Source organism: Myxocyprinus asiaticus, chromosome 30 (assembly GCF_019703515.2).
Source record: "Myxocyprinus asiaticus isolate MX2 ecotype Aquarium Trade chromosome 30, UBuf_Myxa_2, whole genome shotgun sequence".
NCBI lineage: Eukaryota > Metazoa > Chordata > Actinopteri > Cypriniformes > Catostomidae > Myxocyprinus > Myxocyprinus asiaticus.
The window spans coordinates 5,340,689-5,360,574 of NC_059373.1; the positions used below are offsets into that span (position 1 = coordinate 5,340,689).

General features: G+C 38.5%; 1 protein-coding gene across 2 annotated transcripts in view; it reads left to right on the top strand.

The window, feature by feature from the left end:
- Positions 1-3,136: 3,136 nt before the first annotated feature.
- Positions 3,137-19,886, top strand: part of LOC127421568 (protein FAM135B-like) — an 85,995-nt gene continuing 69,245 nt past the window's right edge. Inside the window, exon 1 of one of the 2 annotated variants that reach the window (XM_051664697.1) lies at positions 3,137-3,399. In XM_051664697.1, the coding sequence (XP_051520657.1) occupies positions 3,239-3,399 (161 nt within the window). In that variant the 5' untranslated portion in view covers positions 3,137-3,238. The remainder of the gene's footprint in view (positions 3,400-19,886) is intronic. The other variant, XM_051664698.1, reaches the window with a different exon arrangement.

A 19,886-nucleotide genomic window follows, 5' to 3' on the forward strand; every position in this document is an offset into this window, starting at 1 on the left:
AACTAAGATCTCATTCTAATTTGACAAGGAATCAGTTTTATTGCCTCTTAAAATGAAAAGTCTGCAGAGGAGAATGTTTTATATAACCTGCAGCAGTGCTCATTGCATCATATCATGAACAAGATTAATGATCTATCGGTATATTAATCAAACTCAATCAGAATGACAACAGTTTATGACATGGTTTTCCACGCATCTTTGTTTTATTATATCCATGCATGTGGTTACAGACAAAAGATTCTAAGAAGTGAAATTCCTCACAACATTATACTGTAACTTCTCTGTCTTGCCTGCACTCGACACCAGAATAGGCAAAGAAGACGGATGATGTGAGCTGCACTGCCTTGTCTTTCATTGGTAGTCGGTCCCGAATGTTGCTCGTCATTTGCATAAAGGTAAACTTTTTCCACCAAGCGAACTGAGGCAGTAATCAAATGTGAGGCAGTAATCAAAAGTCTGATTCGTTTTAGTGAGCGATTTGTGTAAATTAATTGTTTCATAAAGAAACGATTCGGGTCTCTTTGAGACTTTGTATGACAAAACATTTAGTCAAACACTCCTGTTCAGCACTTTATCAGTTTTCTTCAGATGTAATAGTGTAAATGTATAGCCTATTTTCAAGTGTAATGCTGTCACAATTTATACATTCTAAAGCAAAGCCCTCATTGTTGCAGCAAGAGAAAAACTGCTCTGATAAAATTTTAATGATATAATTTTATAGTTATATATTCAAAAAGATATTGCCCCAAATATGTTCAATATAGTTAGCTAAATTGTTATCTTGACTGCAGCTACTTTAAATTATGATCTTTTAGTTTGGCAAGCCATAGCATCAACGCTGGTCCATAAATGTCAATATTTAATTGGAACACACACGGGCAAGGTGACCTCACTGGCCAAAACACCCGTATGCATTCAGTAGTAGCTACACACTGCCTCTGTTTAAACAACCATCTGTGTGGATGTTATAAATGCTGGGTAACATAGATATGTAATCTAATCTAATTATGTACTGCAGAGGTTTATCATCAAACAGCCATGTGCATGTTGCTAAGCCTCAGTTAGGTCTGTCTGCACACTAAACTAAACTTCATCAAACCTAATGTCTAAAAACAAAGAAAAAGGTCAAACGTGTTAGCATGCAAATTCCTCATGCCTATTTATTTTATTTGATCAAAGATTAAATGGAGATACTTTATTTTATTTGTTTTGTGCATGCGTATGCGTGTGTGTGTGTGTGTGTGTGTGTGTGTGTGTGTGTGTGTGTGTGTGTGTGAGTGTGTGTGCTTGCCTTTTAAAAAAATTAAATGGTCATGTTTTTTTCTCCTCCAAAAACCCTTCTGGTAATATTTATAATTATGGGTGAGTATAGGCCCACTTATTATAAAACATAAGATATTATGTTTTCTTTTTGAGCAAAATGTCACTTTAAGAAAATGGCTTTGGAGGTAATATAAAATTATATAATAATTAAATGTTTACTAGGGCTGCAACGGTACATGTATCTGCGCCAAACCGAACAGATATAGGGCCATCGGTACGGTACATGCAGTCACACGAATGGTTACATATCATAACATGCGTGAAACCAATATTAAAACAACAGATAATGAACAACACAAACCATGTAGAACTAAAATGAAAAAAGATTGTGGAGCAACACGGGACCGCACGGTACCAAAACTTAACAGAACAGAGCGCCAGACGGTACACTAGAAATTGCGGATCAGATAAATGCACATGAAGTTTATACTAGCTAGTTCGCAATTTTCCCAGCTGTGATGGAACAAAAAAATATATATAAATATGTCGGACTTAAATAATCCAGAGATTGAAGACCCACCACCTCTAAAATCTGTTGTTTGGGAGCATTATGGTTTTGCAGTAAACTACAGTAATACTGGGCAATGAGTAGTGAACAGAATGAAGGCTGTGTGTCATCTGTTTCACCAATGTCAGGTATGTCTCAGGAAGCGACATCATCCACATGTGTCTCTTGAGTTTATGGGAGAAAATTATAAACAGCCTGTGCAAGTTAGTCTCATCATGGCGTTCAAGCAGCCTCTCGCTGCAAGCTCAGACAGAGCTAAAGCGATAACGAATGTCATAGGAGTATTTATTGCTGTAGATATGCGACCATACTCAGTCGTCGAAAACACAGGATTTAAGCATCTACTTAATGTGCTTGAGCCCCTTAATAAAGTTACTACAAGAACACATTTCTGCAATTCTGTAGCGTCCACTCTATATAAACAAGCACACACTGTAATTGTCCAGCAGGGGACATTGTCAATACTTAAAGATCTACACACTCCTCTGATAATGTGGATTGTCTGATTTCCCTGAAAGAAACCTGCACTGCTAATGTCTTAATTTTGTTACAATTATTATAATTGCACTTTTTTACTTGTATTATTATTTATGTTTTTATACAATGTGCATATAAGAGGCTCTTAAGTTTTGGATTGCAATTTCGTTGAAGACATAGTGCAGTCATATATAAATGAGCCTTCACAATAAGAATTGTTGCCCATCAGCGACTGTGTCTTCAAAATAAATAATTTAAAGGAAGATTCTTTGTTTTCCCCACTGTATCGAAACCATACCAAACCGTGACCCCAAAATCGAGGTATGTACCAAACCATGAATTTTGTGTACTGTTGCAGCCCTAATGTTTACACATAAAAACTATTTAAGCTTATTTTTAAGATAGGCCTACCGAACTTCAATAATAATAATAATAATAATAATAATAATAATAAGAAGAAGAAGAAGAAGAAGAAGAAGAAGAAGAAGAAGAAGGAAAGAAAGAAAGAAAAATAAACAATTTTATTGTTTGTTTTCAAAAGATTTACAAATTTCAATTTTATAACAAATTTCCATCAACTTTCCATCATTTTTTTTTATTTTTTTATTTTAATTATATTAAAAGCACCGCGCTCCTGCCATCTGACAACACGGAGGACAATACAGAGGGCAGATCTGCCTCAAAGGATAAACAACGAGGGAGAGAGAGAGAGAGAGAGAGAGAGAGAGAGAGAGAGAGAGAGAGAGAGAGAGAGACCAAGCGAGTGGCGCAGCAGCACTTATGCAGATTGGACATCATCTCTGGAGGAGGGAGAACGCAAGCGCGCTACAGCAAAGCGCGCAGGAGCTGAATGATCGCCATGGCAACAACAGCATCAGCATCCTCAGAATCAGCAGCATCGGTACTAGCAGTAGCTGCCGCGGGCCGCTCATGCCCGTATCAACAGGGAGACCTGCCGTAGTCACACGCGTACTCCCGTTCATAACACACACACACACGCACACACACACACACTCACACCCTCCCTCTGAACCTAATGACATAGGATCAAAGCGGGTGCACGGATCGCGTCTCCTGTGTCGCGCAGGCAGGTAAGGTTATGGTGTTATGGTGTTTTCTCTTGTATGATCATCCGTATTTGGCTCACATCGACTGTGGACTTGTTTTTGACTGACATTTCTTAATGACTGTCTAGTCTGGTCTGATTTTGCTTAGCTTTAAGCTTCTCTGAATCGGACTAAAAAGAATATTGCATTATTAATCTCTGTTATGAACATATCGGATGCGCATTCTGCCAATGCCAAAGCCATCTAGTTCCAACAGTTTATATAGTGCTTTGTAGTCCAGAAATGCACAACAACAACAGTGTGTTTTTTTTACAACAATGCATCAGATCACATTATAAATACCATAAATGACTTGTCTTGGGTGACATTGATGTTGACTTGAGTGGTACACAGTGTACTGGACGGCGATTTGTTTTTTTTTATTTACATACAGGGACACTGATTTGGTTTCTGTGATCAAATAAATTAGTTAGTTGCTTTCTTCAGGGAAATATGTAGTTTATAGGGTCAGAAATTGTGAAGACTAAAAGCATGATGTACAAAATCTGGATTTTTATAATGCACTGCACCGAAGGAAAAAAAGAAAAAAAGAAAAGAAAAAAAAAACATTATTTGTCTCAACAACCATAGTGTATAAAAATAAATAGCTGCTAATCAGAAATGTACATATTTATAAAATAATATTTTCATAATTTATAAAATATTTAGCTTTACTTAATTTTCATTCATGTTTCATTAAATATTCATTAAATATACATTTTAAGATGAACTTAAAGCTACATAAGGTAAATTAATAATCGTGAGTTCACTGAATTTCTTTATCTTAAAATTCCATAAAATTAAGATTTTAAGTATTACTAACTCAAACAATCATGTACAGAACTAAGGTTGTGGGGAATACCCATAAGCCCTTGCACTTGAATAATTTAAGCGTGTTTGTTTGGTCAAAAGGAACTTATGTGGGTTTTTAATTTGTTGTTATTAAGAATTCATAGAGAATTTAGCTATTTTTAGGATTTGTGTAATTAGTTCCAACAGTGGGCAACTTGGATCCTGTTCAGTCCATGTCATTTTCCCTTGCACATGTGAATATGCATAGCTGAATTGCAGCTTTATGTGCACTTCTTTGGGAAATCAAGTTTAATGCCTGTTATTATTTTCTTTAGAGCCAAGTAAATAAAATAGAAACAGTGATATAAATGTTAATTAGGAACAACTATTAGTTGCTAAATCTTACGTGATATTGATTTTTAAGCAAATAAAGTTGAATGAATGAACTGATACATTTCTGTATAACTAACAAAGGTTTTCTAGTTGTGATGACATAAAATGACCAAAAGTTGAATGTACTTAAAAAGCATGATGCAAAAATGCTACTCATATATTTTGAGTAAATCCAACACACCATTATTATTATTTTTCTGTGACATAATGCATTTTAATTAGAGATTGACCAACAGTCTGTTTGACCAATATTCACACTTTTATAAATCGGTCATTTAACATTAGGTCTCTAGTGAATAACACTCAATGGTATTACACCACAGTGCATTCACCAGGTAACAATGGAAAAACTGTATTGTGGCATACATAACTCATTTATTATATATAACAGCTTTTTATTCTCAAGGGAAAAAAGTAAGTATTTTTTTAGCTAACTGATAGATATAGCCCAAAACTAAGATAAAAAGAGTCGCCATTTAGATCATAAAACAATTAGCATAATGGCAATTAATATAATAATAATAATAATAATAATAATAATACAGAAGTATTCAAAATGCATATCATTAATTCTCATGAAACCTGTCAAGAAAATACCCTGGTCCCATTTTACTCCAAAAACAAAAGAAACAAATAAGAATATATATTTTGCATATAAAAAAATGAAGCCAATTTAGGGCCATTAAAGGAATATTTCAGGTTCAATACAAGTGCCGCTAAATCGACAGCATTTGTGGCATAATGTTGATTACAACAAAATGAAGTAACAGTAATTTACAATAGAATAAATGTGGGGCCAATCCGTAAACATTAAAATACGTACTTTTTAAAAAGTTGTTTGCCACAATGACACAAACAATATGCCAGTTAACATGATTTTAGAACGTTTTCTGTGTAAAGTTGTATCCAATTTTACAACTTCATTCCCATGATGACGTAATGCGTAAAAAAAAAAAGAAAAGCTGATTTAAACAATTTTACATTTCAAATAATACACACGATTTAACAGAATAATTAATGTAAGTGCTTTTATAAAATTGTAAGCTTCACATTTATGCCTTTAAACCCTCCAAAATGTGCTGCATTAGTCACAATCAAACATTTACCTTGAACAGGACAATTTTATATGAAGAAATGTTGAGACATCAATGAACTCTATTAAAGAGATACACTCTTTTATCAGCTTCGCTGGAATTGCTCAAGGAATTAGGCATCGTCTTTCTGTGAAGGTAAATAAATTGGAGATTCACGGCAGTGTCTGGGTGAGCCAGGCTGCAGATCTATTTTTCAAATTATGTCACATGTAGAGGAAACATATAGGGATAGTTCACAAACAAATTAAGATTCTCTCATTATTTACTCACCCTCATGTCATGTCAAAAAAGGACAAAAACATCATAAATGTAGCCCATACAACATGTGCATACTATCCCAAGCCTTCTGAAGACATACAATAGCTTTGTTCAACATGATCTCATGTGTATTTGTTGGTATTCTTCTACCACACGTACGTTTGCTTGCGTTTGCATAGACACCAAAACGTGCAATATTAATGTATTGCAAGCATCTAGAACGTAACTTTAGAGACGTAGATGTGTTTATGAATCCATATAAAATCCATTAACATTGATTTCATGGAATGAATTGGCTGATTATTTGGTATTTATAATCAATGAGAGTAATTAAATGTTTAACACCATCTCATTTAATTAACGCAAATGACGCATTTACCTAAAATTACATTGTAACAGTTTCATTCGGTTCTCTGTGATTTCTGGTGCTATATTTAAAAGGATTATATCACTTTAACCACGACTTAACTTTAAAATGTTAAAATTAATAAAAAATTATTATTTAATCATTACTCACATTTTTACAATGTTGAAAAGTCATTATGTTTAGGGGGATCTAAAATATCTATAAAATAGTAAAAATTTTACTATACACTGTAAACACTAATAGTAATCTTAAATTGTAAAAAAAAAAAAAAAAAATAGTTTACTCAACTTGAGCTTAATTTTGTAATTTTTTTTACTAGTTTTAATCAAGTTACCGTTACTCTTTAAATCCTAAACTTGTCATTAATAAAAACATTTAAGTGGTCCTAATTAAACAGTACTTGAAATGTCATATTGTGGAATCATAACTCAAAAATATACATTATTTAAACTTTGGCATCAAGTACTACTAACTCAAAATGATTAAGTACAAAATTGCTGCTGTGTGGAATACCCATAAGTATGAATAAATTATGTATGTTTGTTTAAAACAAGGGAAATTATGTAGAAAAATAATACTTTTTTGTTTTTATAATATATATAGTTTTAATTATTATGACTTTTGTTGTGGTTTTGTTGTAGCTGGTTGATAATTGAGATTTTTGTGAAATCACTATGAGGGTGATTAGTGTTACCTTTGGTAAACTTGGAGACTGTTAAGTTTAAGCTATTATTCTTTACTCAGTTGTACTTTACAAAAGTGCAGGTTTCTATGCACTAAGAAGTACTGAGTAGAATTCAATGTGCCATATGACTAACCATGAGTCCAGTCATAAATTCCTTTACACTGTATAATACATGTTATAATCCAATTTAAATAATTTAATCAACATAACTATACTTTAATCACAGATGAGTTAAGTTTACTTGTAACTAGTTCCCTATCTGTTACTCACTTGACATTGTGTCGATGTAGTGACACTAGGGGTCACTCTTGGGAGCCCGAGACACCTCTGGTCTTTGATAAAAGGCCAATGAAAATTGGCGAGTGGTATTTGCATGCCACTCCCCCGGACATACGTGTATAAAAGGAGCTGGAATGCAACCCCTCATTCAGATTTTCTCTTCGGAGCCGAACAGTCATGCTCACTGAGCTGAATTCCCACGACTGTTCATTCACCTCTGCTGGATCTGACGGCGCATTTCAGCGGCTTCTCTCTCCTCTGCACTGGTGCACTGCAGAGAATGCCCCTGGGCACTTCGGCAGAAATAAAAGAGTATATTTCTCTAAAAGAGTATATTTCTCAAAAAGAGCGGCACACACTGAACGTCTTTTTAAAGATGCATCTTTTTAAAGATGCCTTTCCTTTGTGTGTTATTCCTGGTTGTGCTCGTTATCTCTCGCCTTCTAACGGTCATGATCACTGTCTTTTGTGTCTGGGCACTGCTCACGTGGAGATAGCATTCGTGGATGGGTCGTGTACTCATTGCGAGAACATGTCCATGGCAACGATGCGGTCGCGGCTTACCTTCGTAAGAAAGCAAGCCACCCCAGAGGCTCCCCGCCTCGGTCCTTCTACCCACGGGTATGAGGCAAGCACGGCTAGCACTGGGGGTGATTTGGGGACCCCAATGGGACCGCCTCTGCCGGGTATCCCCCCGCGGACCTCCCATTCCCCAGAACGCTCGTCTGCCCCAATTGTGCTGCCGGATGAGTCCGCCGGCTCGTCTCACGGTGAGTTCGACCTCTTATTCGGAGCCCATGAAAGTGATGAGCTCACGAGCGCATCATCGGAGAGCAGGCTCGTCCAGTCGGACGTGGAAGCCTCAGCTGGGCTCCTTCCTTCGGGTGCGGTCGCCCAGTCACAGACTGACACGTTGATGAGGACATGCTTTCCCGGGCAGCCGCGAGCGTCAGGCAAGAGTGGAACTCTCCGCTCTCCCCTGAACCCTCGTGGCTCGATGATTGGTTCCTGGGCTCGCGGCACTGCTCAAAGCAACACCCCATGAAGAGCTGACAAGGTCATGAAGAGCTGACAAGGTCGTGGGAGGCACTTTTTACTGCCCGGTCCCGATCTTTCAGCTTCCCCGCCCTCACTACTCTTGATTGTGGGGCGGCCAAGGGCTATTCGGCAATCCCCTCGGTGGATATTTATGGATGGGCCCGTGGCTTCGTTGGCACATCAACTGCCTCGAGTTGCTGACAATTCTGCTCGCCCTGCAGAGATTCCGGCCATTGATCCAGGGCAAGCACGTGTTAGTTTGGACAGACAACACAGCAACAGTAGCATATGTCAACCGCCAAGGTGGTCTGCGCTCTCGCTGTATGTCACAACTCGCCCGCCATCTCCTCCTCTGGAGTCAGCGGCACCTCAAGTCGCTGCGAGCCACTCACTTCCCGGGCGACTTCAACACTGCAGCGGACGTGCTGTCATGGCAGGTTACCCTCAGGGGAGAGTGGAGACTCCACCATCAGGTGGTCCAGCTGATCTGGAGTCGATTCGGACAGGCACAGGTAGACCTGTTCGCCTCCCAAGAATCCTCCCACTGCCCGCTCTGGTACGCCCTGACCAAGGCACCTCTCGGCATAGACGCGCTGGCACACAGCTGGCCCCCTGGCCTGCGCAAATATGCGTCTCCCCCGTTGGGTAGGATCTACCACGAGACTTCTCCACATGATCGGCAAGACCATGTGATGTATTTTCCACTTAAATACCCCCCCCCCCCTCTCTCTGGGCGAGGTGTGGTCTCCGTGGTGTCCTCCCCTTGGGAGGGACACTCTCTGACTAGATCTGGTCAGCCCAGATGGATAATCCCCCTTTTTTTATAGGGAGTGAAAAAAAAAGAAGGGGAAAAGAGGCCACGACTGGGATAGCCTGTCTCTAACTTTTGGGTAGTCGACTTGTCCCCAAAGGGCAGTTCGACACTCATAACTATGTTGGGGGAGGTTACGTGTTGGCCTGGTGTGCTGGCTACAAGGCACACAGTTGTCTGCCTGTCACACACCGCCAGTTCACGTAACACAGTTCAGACAGTTGCGGCGTTTTGTATAGGGACCCGTAGTGTCACTACATCGACACAACATCGAGTGAGTGACAGATAGGGAAAGTCATGGTTACTTGCGTAACCTCCATTCCCTGATGGAGGGAATGAGACGTTGTGTCCCTCCTGCCACAACACTGAACAACCCGCTGAAATGGCTCCTCAGCATAAAACCTGAATGAGTGGTTGCATACCAGCTCCTTTTATACCCGTATGTCCGGGGGAATGGCATGCAAATACCATTCGCCAATTTTCATTGGCCTTTTATCAAAGATCAGAGGTGTCTCAGGCTCCCAAGAGTGATCCCTACGTCTCGTTCCCTCCATCGGGGAACGGAAGTTACGCAAGTAACCATGACGTTAACGTTACTTAAAAAATTAAGTTCAGTTTACTTGAGCCAAATAAGTATGTTTACTTAGAAAAATGTAAGTAAGGTTAACTAATAAAATTTTACAGTGTGCAAAAATATTTATAATGTAAAAGATTTATATTATAAATTTAAAGCTAGGGTGTGTAATCCAGAGAGGTTAGCAGTTAACAAGCTAGCTTTGAAAGCATAGAGCCCGCCCTCACTTCAGAGGTGTCTCCAAAGCCACGCCTCCTCTATCACGCATGAACACATACACACATAGAGTCTAAGCGCCAGGAGGAGAGACGTGTTGGTGGAATCGATAGCAGCGGTTTCAGATTACCTCATGTCTCATTCACAGAATGAAACAAAAGAAAAACAGCAGTCATGGCATAATTTTTCAGACCCTTTGAGTCCCGCAGTTGATTCCAGCGTGGAAAAGCAATGCCAATGTTAATTCTGCTTTTAGCACGCTCTTGATCCAGACATTTTTTCATTGTACAAGTTTCTAACGCGGTTTTTCTTTCTCGCGCTCGCTCTGCACAGCGTCAAGGAACCTGCGCTGATGATGTGTGATTGTCTGCGCGAACAAGTTGCGTGGCGGTATGCAAATATAGATTGACAGACAGGAAGAACATCCTATCATTACATTCAGACCGAATGCAATGATTGGTCAATAATTTTTTTAGTCCTGTCCCTTCCACAGAAGATATATATATATATATATATATATATATATATATATATATATTGCACACCCTAGCTTTAATATAAATATTTTCTTTTTAGGATTTATTTATATTTACATTTCTAAAGCTGTGAATACTTAAAAACATTAATTTTTTTAGTTGATGTCAATACATCTATATTGTTTCAGTGTCTATGCAAATGTGCAAAAATAACGTTTAAATGTTACACACGAATAGCTATGGATAATAATGAGATCAGGCTGCTTTGTGTGAGGAACAGACCACAATTTATGTCGTTAATCACTCATAATCGTCCCCTCCACTAAAGCTTGCACCAGGCCTGCCTTTGTGTCCAGATTATAAAATGGCAAAATTACATTGATTCTTGCATTTGTAGTAATCGAACGTAAGGCACCATTGTTTAGTTTGTAATGTGAATGTGAGATAGTAACGAGCTTTGGAAGCGAAGATTATCAGTGAATAATGACGTCAATTTTGGTCTGTTCCTCACACAAAGCATGACAGACGTTGTCACTATGAACTGTTGTTGTATGGAAAATGTGTTAAGATACCTCAAATATGTGTGCTGCTATGTTCCTTGGAGAAAAAAAAAAAAAAAAAAAAAGGAAGAACTATTCCCTTAATAATTCTGCTCATGGCATTTGACTCAGCCTGGCATTTAGAGGCTGGTGTAAAATCTGGAATAATCTGGACTATAAATGAGTATTGTGAATAATGCAGTGCCAGAGAGTTGGATGATATAGCAAGTGACATTCAAATGAAAACTTGCGAGTCCCATTGGGGCCTGAACACTTCTCGACACTCGACGCGTTTAACGGACACGGCCTGTGTTTGCTGGAGGACATAAAGTACCCCAGACACCAGCACACTGTTACTGATGTGGTAAAACAGCATATTTTTCAGCAGACTTCCAATCGGTCAGGTCAGTCCACCCTGCTCCAAGCAAAATGTGTTGTATGCCCTTCTGGGAATGCTGGAAGGAAGTACTAAAGCTTAACTTAACTGTCATAGATGATCTACACAAAGTCCTCGATAGCTCAGACTACCTGCAGTCCATATGCAAGTGATGTCACTTCTAAATTCAGATTTATATAAATTATATAACAATGTCCATTTTACCTGCATATGAAAGACATTCTATTAGCAAATGCTGTTATAATACAGGGGACCTTCTAACTTGGTACATTACAAAAATAATAATTTTACAAATTGTACTTTATCATTATTTTTTCATCATTTTGGTCACATTTTAGCTTTTCACATGACACATTCCATCAATCAGTGTGTCTTGAAATATAATTTATTACTGTATATTGCATGTATTGCATATACAGTACTGTATATACTGTATATATGGATATGCATCGGAAAATCAATATTTTTACCCAGCCCTATGATATGTCATCACACTTGAGGGCTTATATAATAAATCACAAATCACAAATAATATTATATTCAAAATGTTCAAATATTCCATCCACTCACTTTCCTGCAACAATACAAAACATGCAGCTTCGAAATATGTATTGTTTGTATTGAGCCAAAAGGTTTCTGTGGCGTTGCACTAAGTAGTCCCACCCACAGTGAAATCTCATTGGACCAAATTCTGATAGGTTGTGATTTTTTTCACACAAAATTTTCACGTGCAGTGGGAAGAGACACAAATCATGCCTGGTTGGGATATTTTGATTTGCAGGCATTGGCTTCTGTGTATTTTTGCATCATTTTGTCTCTGTATGGTCCAGTAGCTCTCATTTCAGGCAGTTATTATTGACTACTGATGATTTTTTCCTTTATACTTTTGAATTTGATTTAGCTTTGAATACTGTAATTTGAAGAAATGTCTGAATTAATTGTGTGTGATTCTGAAGGTTTTCTCAGGTTTCTCTGTTTGGGTTTGTAACATTTTGTACTCGGGCCGGTTTCATGCAGTCACGTGACTCTGTCTCATGTGATCATTTTAATCTCTTCACACTATCGCTTTGTTCCTGCAGGGTCAAGCGCATGCCGCATAAATCACTTACGAGCACTGTTGTCCTACTGCAGGACTCTCATTATACAGAGCTTATCCATCTCTCTCTCTCCTTCTCTCTCTCTCTCTCTCTCTCTCTCTATCTATCTATCTATCTATCTATATATCATTGTAGTCATCGCCTGTAAGATTCTTTTATACTTGAATTGTATTGTATCTCAGTGTTTCTCAGGTAGTTAAGGCTAATTACAGAGCAGAGTGGATGTTTGATGTTATGGGCTGTCATGGCCAGTTATGGGAAACGCTACTTGGGGAGTGGCACACTATATACTACTTTTGAAAGAAAGTAGTATGGAGTATGTATACTGTAAACAATAGCCAAATGGATGACCAATGTGCTGGACTTGTCCAGTGTGATGAATGAACTGGTAGCAACATCAACCTTGATTTCTTTTTTTTAAAGGAATATTCCAGGTTCAATACAAGTTAAGCTTATTTGAAAGCATTTGTGGCATAATGTTGATAACCAGAAACAATTATTTTGACTCATCTCTCCTTTTATAAAAAAAAAAAAAAGAAAAAATTGCAGTTAAAGTGAGGCACTTACAATGGAAGTGAATGGGGCCAATTTTTTGGAGGGTTTAATGGTAGAAATGTAAAGCGTATTAGTTTATAAATGCATGTACATTAATTCTACTATTAAAACGTTTGTATTATTTGAGTAGTAAAGTTGTTTAAATCATCGTTTTTTCATTCGTTTTAGGGTTTTAGGTTTCACAGCGTTTCATCTTCATGGCAACAAGGATGTAAATTTTAAAACTGGATATAACTTTACACCAAAAAAAAAAAAAGGTTATTAAGCAATTTTATCACACTAAAATCATGTTAACATACATATTGTTTACATCTTGTGGCAATACTTTTGAAACAGTGAGTATTTTAACGTTTACAGATTGGCCCCATTCACTTCCATTGCAAGTGTCTCACTGTAACCTAGATTTTTGCTTTTTAAAGAAAATGAGAGAAGTTGAAATAGTTATTTGGTGAAAATCAACATTATGCAACAAATACTGTCGACTGAGCTTAACATGTATTGAACCCAGAATATTCCTTTTAAACCTTTTTGAACACAAAATTGGATAAGAATGCAAAATCACCATATTTATTTAAAAGATGATAACTGAGTCCCACTCGAATTTAACAACACAGTTAGGTCATGTGACAACAAATGGGCATATATGACTATATATATATAGTCCTGTATGCCCATCAAGCATACTACATACTGCGTTCAGTACTATATATATATATATATATATATATATATAGTACTGAACGCGGTATGTAGTATGCTTGTGTTCCATTCTGTACATTTCAGAAAGAAAGCGTGTTAGGAAAAGTCCACACAAACACAGCTCACAGAACTCTGTGGACTTTGAGGTACAGGTTCATTTGAGTTTGTCTGTTTAGTTCAAGTCTGGTATAGATGACTCACGCTTTAAAATGGAAAAGTAATTTCAGTTCACAGAATGTGCTGTACAGTTACATAGTACAGTAATAAAGGTTCCCAAACAGCACAGTCCAACAGCTTAATTTAATGCCATTCAAAATATAAAATAGACTGCATTGTGCTTAGTGATGCATGCAGGTTTAATGTGGCTCTCTTGGTTTTTCTAAGAAGAGTCAGCAGTTGTACTAAAGTAATTGTTCTTTTTTTATTTGCTTATTTTAAATTTCTTTGTAAACCCTGAAGCAGAGTTGTTCTTTTTTATTATTATTATTATTATTGCATTTTTTTAATTTAATATTAAATTATAAATTATATGTATTTTTTATTATTAGTTAGTATTTATTATTATTTATTATGTAATATTATTTTAAACAGACACAAAACATCTAAAAATCAAATTGTAAAGACGTTAAAATATAAAGGAAGGAGGAACAAATATATAAAAAATTTAATATAAAATACAACAGCAAATATCAGTTACGTTAATGCATTTAAGAATGGAAGCGGAGCTCTTTGTAATTCAGATATCTGAACTGAATGCAAGAGAGCTTGTGACTCATCAAACAATGAATTCAGTCATGGCTCAAATAAGAAGCCGCCGTCCACTGGGTCATTTCCTGCCTGATGTAAGATGCAAGTGATGAATGCGGTTTGCAGCTTACATACACACACACACACACACACACACACACACACACACACACAAAAAACTTACTACTACACATGTACAAATACAGGTTCACACACATAAACTCACAAGACCATAAGACCCATATGCTCTTGTCAGAATGTAATCATAGACAGGGTTGGGAGGGTTACTTTTGTAATGTATTCCATTAGATTACTCAAGGTCAGTAACTTATTCTAAATACTTTGGATTACTTCTTCAGCACTGGTAGATTTGTTCACTTGTTTTGACTATAAAAACTCTGTCAATACAATAAGACTGTATATACATGTTAAAAATACATTCTCTGAAAAACCTAAATATCTTATGCAGTGTTGTTTCTAAAACAAGATAAATCAAATCGATCTTGTTTTAAGGATTTTTAGATATTTTTTTACAGGAAAACAATACAAAAATTATTATCAAGAATATGATCTTTGCCCTAATATCAAAGGTCTTACTAGAAAAAAGAAATTGTGATCCAACGTGAATTTTCTTGATAAAAAAATATGATCGTGCCTGGTAACGTGCATGTAAAATGACTAGAAATAGCATTTTAGCTTAGTGTAAAGCTGACAATTTACACAAGGTTTATTTTTTCTATTTCTTGTGCTCCAAATTTACTTCAGACTTATTCTCTGTCTGCTCGTATGAATGTAACACATCATAAGAAAGTGTTTCACTGCTGTTCAAATGCACTTTGGATCGCATCATTTATATGTATAAATGTTTTCCATCTGAAAGGACTAAATATTAAATGAAACAAATGACAATAAAATGCAAAGTAATCTCTTCAATAATCAAAATACTTTTTGAATGTAACTGTATTCTAAATACCAGTGATTTAAACTGTAATTGTAGTGGAATACAGTTACTTATATTTAGTATTTTAAATACATATTCCCATTATATGTATTCCGTTACTCCCCAGCCCTGATCATAGCTTTCTCAAAGCAAGAACAATGTATGGATACAACGGAAAGATGTATGATCGTACACACACACACATACACACACACACACACACACACACACACACGCGCATTGGTGCGGCTGTCCTTATGAGGACTCTCTATAGACATAATGATTTTTATACTGTATGAACTATAGATTCTATCCCCTAACTCTAAGCCTAACCCTAAACCTAACCTTCACAAAAAACTTTTTGCATTTTAAAATGTTCATAAAAAATAAAAATTAAAAAAACATTGTTTAGTATGTTTAAGTTTTGAATTATGGGGACACTAGAAATGTCCTCATAAACCACATTTATAGCATAATACCCTTGTAATTACATGAGGATATTATGGACAGGGCTGGGGAGTAACGAAATACATGTAATGGGATTACGATATTTAAAATACAAAATATAAGTAACTGTATTCCACAACAGTTACAATTTAAATAATTGGTAATTAGAATACAGTTACATTCAAAAAGTATTTTGATTACTGAAGAGATTACTTTACATTTTATTGTCATTTGTTTCATTTAATATTTAGTCCTTTCAGATGGAAAACATTTATACATATAAATGATGCAATCCAAAGTGCATTTGAACGGCAGTGAAACACTTTATGATGTGTTACATTCATACAGGCAGACAGAGAAGTAAGTTTGGAGCAGAAGAAATAGAAATAAACCTTGTGCAAATTGTCAGCTTTACGCTAAGCTAGAATGCTATTTCTAGCCATTTTACATGCACGTTACCAGGCACAATCATAATTTGTATTAAGAAAATTCACATTGGATCATAATTTCTTTTTCTCTAGTAAGACCTTTGATATTGTAACAAACTGGCCATGGAGATGGTGTTAGTATCCATGTGCAGGATGTTTATTAAAAGAGACACAAGCAAACATTCCAAAACAGCAGGCAGAGAGATGTAGTCGTAAAGCAGCCAGATAAATCCAATAAACCAAATAGACAGTCCAACCAGGCAAACAAAACCAAGGGTAATCCAAAAAAGCAGTAAATCTAGAAAAACAGGCAATGGTCATATCATGTATCAAAAAACAATGGCAATGGAAAAATGCTCGGTAAAGCAGGGTAAACTGGCAATACTTTGCAATGAACAATGGAACTGCATGGCTATATATACACATGTGGTAAACAGGAAATGAGCAGTGAAGAAATGGGTGAAGATCAGTATTTGGGAGAGGGCTCCCTCTGGTGGTTGGTAGGATGGGTAACAACCTCAGATGTTACAGACCCCCCCTCCCCACGAACAACTCCTGGTGTTCTTCTGCTGGGATGTCCCCTTGGTTGTGGTGCTGGACAATTAGGATGGGCTTGGTGGAACTCTTGGATCAGGGACGGGTCCAGTATGTCCTTGGCGGCTACCCACGATCTCTCCTCCTGTCTGTAGCCTTCCCAGTTTACCAAGTATTGCATCTGGCTCCCTCGTCACCTTGAATCCATGATCTCTCTGACCATATATGCTGGTGCTCCATCAACCTCCAATGGAGATTCGTGATTCCAGGGTCAGATGCCGGGTGGGCCGGTTTCAGCAAGGACACATGGAATGAAGGAGAGATGCGGTAGTTAGCAGGAAGCTCTAATCGGTCAGTAACTGGGTTTATTTGATGGATAATTCTGAATGGACACACATACCTTGGACTGAGCTTCCTGCAGGGTAGCCACAGCTTAAGATCCCTTGTGGATAAACAGACCCTCTGTCCAGGCTGATAGTTGGGGTGAGGGTGCCTCCGCCGGTCAGCCTGAAAGCGTTGCACCCGGACCGCTCGCTGTAGCCAGACATGTGCGCTGTCCCACACCCTCTCGCTCCACCTAATCCAATCGTCCACCACTGGCTGTAGATGGTTCTCCTAACCAAGGGAACATTGGGGGTTGGTAGCCCAGCACGCATCGGAAGGGGGTTAGCCCTGTAGAGGTATGAGTGAGGGAATTCTGTGGGTATTCGGCCCAGGGCAAAAAGTCGCTCCACTTTTCCTGTTCACGGCTACAGTAGCTCTGAAGATATCTGCCAATCTCCTGGTTTAAACTTTCCACCTGTCCGTTGGCTTGGGGATGATAGCCTGAGGTAAGACTCACATTGATGTCCAGTTGCTTACAGAATGCCTATCAAACTGGGGACGTGAACTGTGAACCTCAATCGGACATGATGTCTTCTGGTAATCCATAGACTCTGAATACTTGGTGAAATAGAGTGTTAGCAGTTTCCATAGATGTGGGTAAACCCTTGAGAGGGACAAGTCTACATGATTTTGAGAATCGGTCTATAATTATCAGTATGGTTGTGTATCCGTTGGAGTTTGTCATGTCGGTGACGAAATAGATGGACAGGTGGGACCATGGTCTTTGGGGTATTGGTAGTGGTTGAAGTAATCCCGTGGGCAGTTCACTGGGGGTCTTAGACTGTGCACCCACTTGACAAGACTTCACATAGTTAGTAACATCACGAATCACAGATGGCCACCAGAAGAAATTACGTACCAGAGTGATTGTTCTTTGGATGACTGGGTGTCCTGTGCTTAATGAAGTGTGGACCCATTGGATAGTTCTCAGATGTAGAGCTTGTGGTACAAAGTGCTTGGTTGGGGGGCAGTTTGGTGGTGACGGTTCGTGCTGTTGTGCTCGTTGTATTTCTTCCATGATATCCCAACTAATCGATGCAATGATGACAGATGGTGGCAGGATGGATCCAGGATGAGGCTGGATGTGGGGTGGATCATGCCTGCGTGAAAGTGCATCTGCTTTGCTATTCTTTCTGCCAGGGCGGTAAGTGACGGTAAAATTGAACCTGGTGAGGAACAATGACCATCGAGCTTGATGTGGATTCAGTCTCTTGGCTGCCTTGATGTATTCAAGGTTCTTGTGATCAGTGATAACTTGGAACGGGTGGACTGCCCCCTCTAACCAGTGACACCACTCTTCGAGTGCTGCCTTCATGGAAAGTAATACCTTGTTCCCCACATCATAGTTTCGTTCAGCTGAATTTAACTTTCTGGAGAAGAATGCACAAGGGTAAAGCTTGCCTGGGGTACCATGACGTTGTGACAGGACCACTCCAATCCCACAATCAGAAGTGTCTACTTCAATGACGAAAGGATGATTGGGGTCGGGGTGTTTCAGAATAGGAGCGGTCATGAAGCTTGACTTGAGGGAGATGAAGGCTTGGTATGCAGCGTCGTTCCATGGCAACTTGTTGGGTTTTCCCTTGAGCAATGACATAAGTGATGCTGCAATGATCCTGTAGTTCCTTATGAAGCGGCGGTAGAAATTGGCAAAGCCCAGAAATCACTGTAGTTCTTTGATTGTGGAAGGTCGAGGCCATTCGGTAACTGCTGTGATTTTAGAGACATCCATTTCTACACCTTGGTGGCTGATGTTGTAACCTAGGAACGTGGTATGGGAGATATGAAACTCACATTTCTCTGCCTTGACAAATAACTAGTTTTCCTGGAGATATGATAGGACTGTCCTGACATGCTGGATATGTTGTTCTTGTTTTTGAGAGTAGTTGAGGATGTCATCAATGTAGGCCACCACACACTGATTCAGGAGGTCTCTGAAAATCTCACTGACAAAAGACTGGAAAACAGAGGGGGCGTTAGCAAGTCCATACGGCATGACCAGATATTCATAGTGCCCCCTGGTGGTAATGAATGCAGTCTTCCACTCATCTCCTTCTCTGATTCTGATGAGGTTATAAGCACTTCTTAGATCGAGCTTAGTATAAATCTTAGCCTCACGGAGTTTTTCTAGGGCTGAGGGGATAAGTGGCAGTGGGTAATGGTATTCCAAGGTGACAGAGTTTAGGCCTCGATAGTCGATACATGGACGTAGACCTCCATCCTTTTTCTCCACGAAGAAAAAACCTGCAGCTGCTGGAGAGGTGGAGGGATGGATGTAACTGGAGGCAAGGGCTTCCTTGATGTAAGTTTCCATAGTGAGGGTCTCAGGGCATGACAATGGATAAACCTTGCTTCTCGGTTGAGCTGTATTAGGCAGAAGTTAAATGGCGCAGTCCCATGGATGGTGAGGAGGAAGTTGAGTAGCTTTGACTTTACTAAAAACTTCATTGAATTCTGCATACTTCTTCGGGAATCATGGTTACTGTTTGGAATTCAGGGCTTTCATTGCTGGTGGTAAGACAAGGCATGGAGACAGCAACATGGAGACAATGTTCATGACAGAAACTTGACCACTGCATGAGCTCACCCTGGTTCCAGGATATAGAAGGGTTATGGATGGCCAGCCAAGGATGACCCAGGATAAGAGCATGATTGGGTGAGTTTATGACATATAGTGAAATGTTCTCCACATAAAATAGTCCAATCTTGATGGTTATGGGCA